Source organism: Otolemur garnettii, unplaced genomic scaffold (assembly GCF_000181295.1).
Source record: "Otolemur garnettii isolate 467f Iridium unplaced genomic scaffold, OtoGar3 scaffold00040, whole genome shotgun sequence".
NCBI classification, from domain to species: domain Eukaryota; kingdom Metazoa; phylum Chordata; class Mammalia; order Primates; family Galagidae; genus Otolemur; species Otolemur garnettii.
Window position 1 is genome coordinate 827,416 of NW_003852435.1, and position 3,512 is coordinate 830,927.

A 3,512-nucleotide genomic window follows, 5' to 3' on the forward strand; every position below is an offset into this window, starting at 1 on the left:
CCTCAGCCTCCCAAGTAGCTGGGACTATAGGCACCCACCACACGCCTGGTTATTTTTTGGTTGTAGTTGTCATTGTTTGGCAGACCTGGGCTGGATTTGAACCTGTTGAGCTCTGGTGTATGTGGCTGGTATCCTAGCTGCTGAGCTACAGGTGCCAAGCCTCATTTGGCAGTCTTAAGGGGAGCCAGAGAATGATCTTTCTATAACTTCCTTAACTTTCCCTCAAGTGACTTCAGAAATATTTTCCTTTTCAGATTCTGGGGATAGGTTGTTACTAACCTTGTGATTTTTAGCTCTGGCTAAATTGGTAGAGTGCCTGATATTATTTTAACCCAGAATTTACCATTGTGATCTAGACCAGAGAGTCAGCCTTAAGAATTTTGAGATAGAAGGTAGAACTAAAATATTCTTTATTTCTCACAAATGGAATGGTTATTTGTTCAGATAGCATGATCATCTCATCCTAAATATGTGGCTATGCTGTGCTACCAAGCTGTGGTTAAAGAAATTACAAACGGCTCAGGGCCTATGGCTCAGTGAGTGGGGCACTGGCCACTTACACCAAGGATGGTGGGTTTGAGCCTGACCCAGGCCTGCTAAACAACGATGACAATTGCAGCCCAAAAATGGTTGGGCATTCTGGCAAGCACCTGTGGTCCCAGCTACTCAGGAGGCTGAGGCAAGAGAATTGCTTAAGCTCAAGAGTTGAGGTTGCTGTGAGCTTTGATGCCACAGCACTCTACTGAGGACAACATAGTGAGACTATGTCTCAAAAAAAAGAAAAGAAATTACAAACAATGCTCCAGAATCTGATGGACCCAGACTGAGGCTGTTGGGATGGACTTATTTGGAGATTGATGTGTACCCAGGAAGTTTGTTTACTGTGAAAATACACAGGAGTCGGTAATCATCAGAGAAATGCAAATCAAAACCACCCTGAGATGGCACTTAACCCCAGTGAGAATAGCCCACATCACAAAGTCCCAGAGTTGCACATGCTGGTGTGGGTGTGGAGAGAGAGAGGGACTTTTTTTTTTTTTTTTGAGACATAGTCTCATGTTACCCTTGGTACAGTGCTGTGGCATCACAGCTCAGGCAACCTCAAACTCTTGGGCTTAAAAAATTCTCTTGTTGGGAGGCTCAGTGAGTAGGGTGCTAGCCCCATATACCAAGGGTGGCTGGTACTGGCCAAACTGCAACAACAACAACAAAAAAAAAATAGCTGGGCATTGTGGCAGGCACCAATAGACCCTGCTACTTGGGAGGCTGAGGCAAGAAAATCGCCAAAGCCCAAGAGCTGGAGGTTGCTGTGAGCTGTGACGCCATAGCACTCTATCCAGAGTGACAAAATGAGACTCTTGTCTCTAAAAAAAAATTCTCTTGCCTCAGCCTTCCAAGTAGCTGGCCTGGGCCAGGTTTGAACCTGCTACCCTCAGTGTATGTGGCTGGCACCGTAGGCGTTGAGCTGAGAGAGGGACACTTTTATATTGTTGGTGAGACTTCAAACTAATACAGCCTCTTCGGAAAGAAGTATGGAGAATCTTCAAAGAACTCGAATTACACCTCCCATTTGACTCCATAATACCACTACTAGGCATCTACCCTGAAGAAAAAAATAATTTTATCATAAAGACATTTGCACTAGATTGTTTATTGAAGCTCAATATACAATTACCAAGATGAGGTAACAACCAAAATGTCCATCAGCTCAGGAATGGATTAACAAACTATGGTATATGTATACCATGGAATACTATTCAGCCATAAGAAAGGGTGGTGGCTTTACATCTTTTGTATTAACCGAGATAGAGCTGAAACACATTATTCTTAGTAAAGTATCACAAGAACGGAGAAGCAGGAATCCAGTGTACTCGATTTTATTATGTAGGCAGTAGATGATCTAACACACCCACATAGGAGAACAACTTAATTCTATTCATGTTGGGAGGGGGATTGGTGCGCTCCCACTTAAAGGGCACAAGGTAGGGGTATATGGCACCCCTTTTGGGTGTGTAGCACAACTACAAAAGGGGGTCTACCTAACAATTCAAATATTGTGACCTGGTTGTTTGTACCCTCGCAATAACCTGAAATAAAAAAATAATAATAAAAAAAATGCACAGGAGCCAGGCATGGTGGAACATGCATATAGTCCCAGCTATTTAGAAGGTTGGGGCAGGGGGATTGCTTGCACCTAGGAGTTCTGGCCTATAGTGTGCTGTCTGCACTAAGGTGCATCAGGTGTCTGCACTAAGTTCATATCAATATGGTGACCTCCTAGGAGCAAGGAACTGCGAGATTGCCTAAGGAGGGGTGGACATGGGAGCAGGTCAAAACTGTGCTGATCAGTAGTGGGAGTGTGCCTGTGAATAGCCACTGTAGTCCAACCTGGGCAAGACTCGATTTCTAAAAAATAAATAAATAAAATACTCAGGAAAAATTGTGGTCCACCAAACTGTTGCCTTGTGTATTTTTCTGTATTTCTAGAATTTGAGGAAGTTTCTCATACTTGGGAACTAACTGCAGGCATGTCTTCAGAGAGAGAAGACATCCAGAAAAGAAATCCAGTTCTCCTCCCTTAAAAGTTTATTTAACCACCAGGCAGACAAACTTATATGGCTTATATTTTGAGCCCAAGTTTTATTCTCAAGAGTATTCTCCAAAATTTTAAGAAAGAACTATTAGTATTGTTGCCTCAAAGAGAGAAATATAATAGTTTTCATTTAACCTCATTTTTACATATATAAGCTAAATTATCATTTCTTATGTAAGAGTTTGTGATCTAACCTACATTTAATATTCAGTTTTTACTGAGGTGGTTTTCCTATTAGTAAATGGTGTTTTAAGAGACCAGCATATGTGACCCATATATTAATACAAAGTATTTGGTATTTGAAATTTAGGATATATGACAAAATAGCTAAAGTTTATTCTCTTTCATTTTTGAAGTCATATACTTATGCAGAACTATTCTTATTTCAGGGAGAAAAAGTAAACCACCACGACCAGATTCCCCAGCCACTACACCAAATATATCTGTAAAGAAGAAAAACAAAGATGGGAAGGGTAGGTACTACTGTAATACTTACTGGTCAAGTAACGTTAAGATAGCTTTGTAACATCTGTATATTGTAAGTAGAAACCACCAGCTTTCTTGCTCTCACTGCTGTCACATGTTATTAGATATAGTTGCCAATTTCTATAAAGAAACTAGTAATTCCTGTAATCTTTGCACTTTGGAAGCCCAAGATAGGAGGACTGCTTTAGAGCAGGAATTTGAGACCAGTCTGGGCAATAGTGAAACTCCATTTCTACAGAAAAATTAAAAAATGAGTCAGGCATGGTAGCATGTGTCTGTATTACTCCCAGCTAGGTGGAAGTCTGAGGCAGGATGATGTCTTTTTTTTTCTTTTTTTGAGACAGAGCCTCAAGCTATCCCCCTGGGTAGAGTGCCGTGGCTTCACAGCTCACAGCAACCTTCAACTCCTGGGCTCAAGCGAGTCTCCTGCCTC

At 41.5% G+C, this 3,512-nt stretch overlaps 1 protein-coding gene across 2 annotated transcripts in view; it reads left to right on the plus strand.

Annotated features, from left to right (window-relative positions):
* ELF1 (E74 like ETS transcription factor 1) overlaps nucleotides 1–3,512 on the plus strand; it is a 115,226-nt gene that overhangs the window by 98,136 nt on the left and 13,578 nt on the right. For both annotated transcript variants that reach the window (XM_023513420.1, XM_012805380.2), the window contains exon 6: nucleotides 2,983–3,066. In XM_023513420.1, coding sequence (XP_023369188.1) covers nucleotides 2,983–3,066 — 84 coding nt within the window. The remainder of the gene's footprint in view (nucleotides 1–2,982; nucleotides 3,067–3,512) is intronic.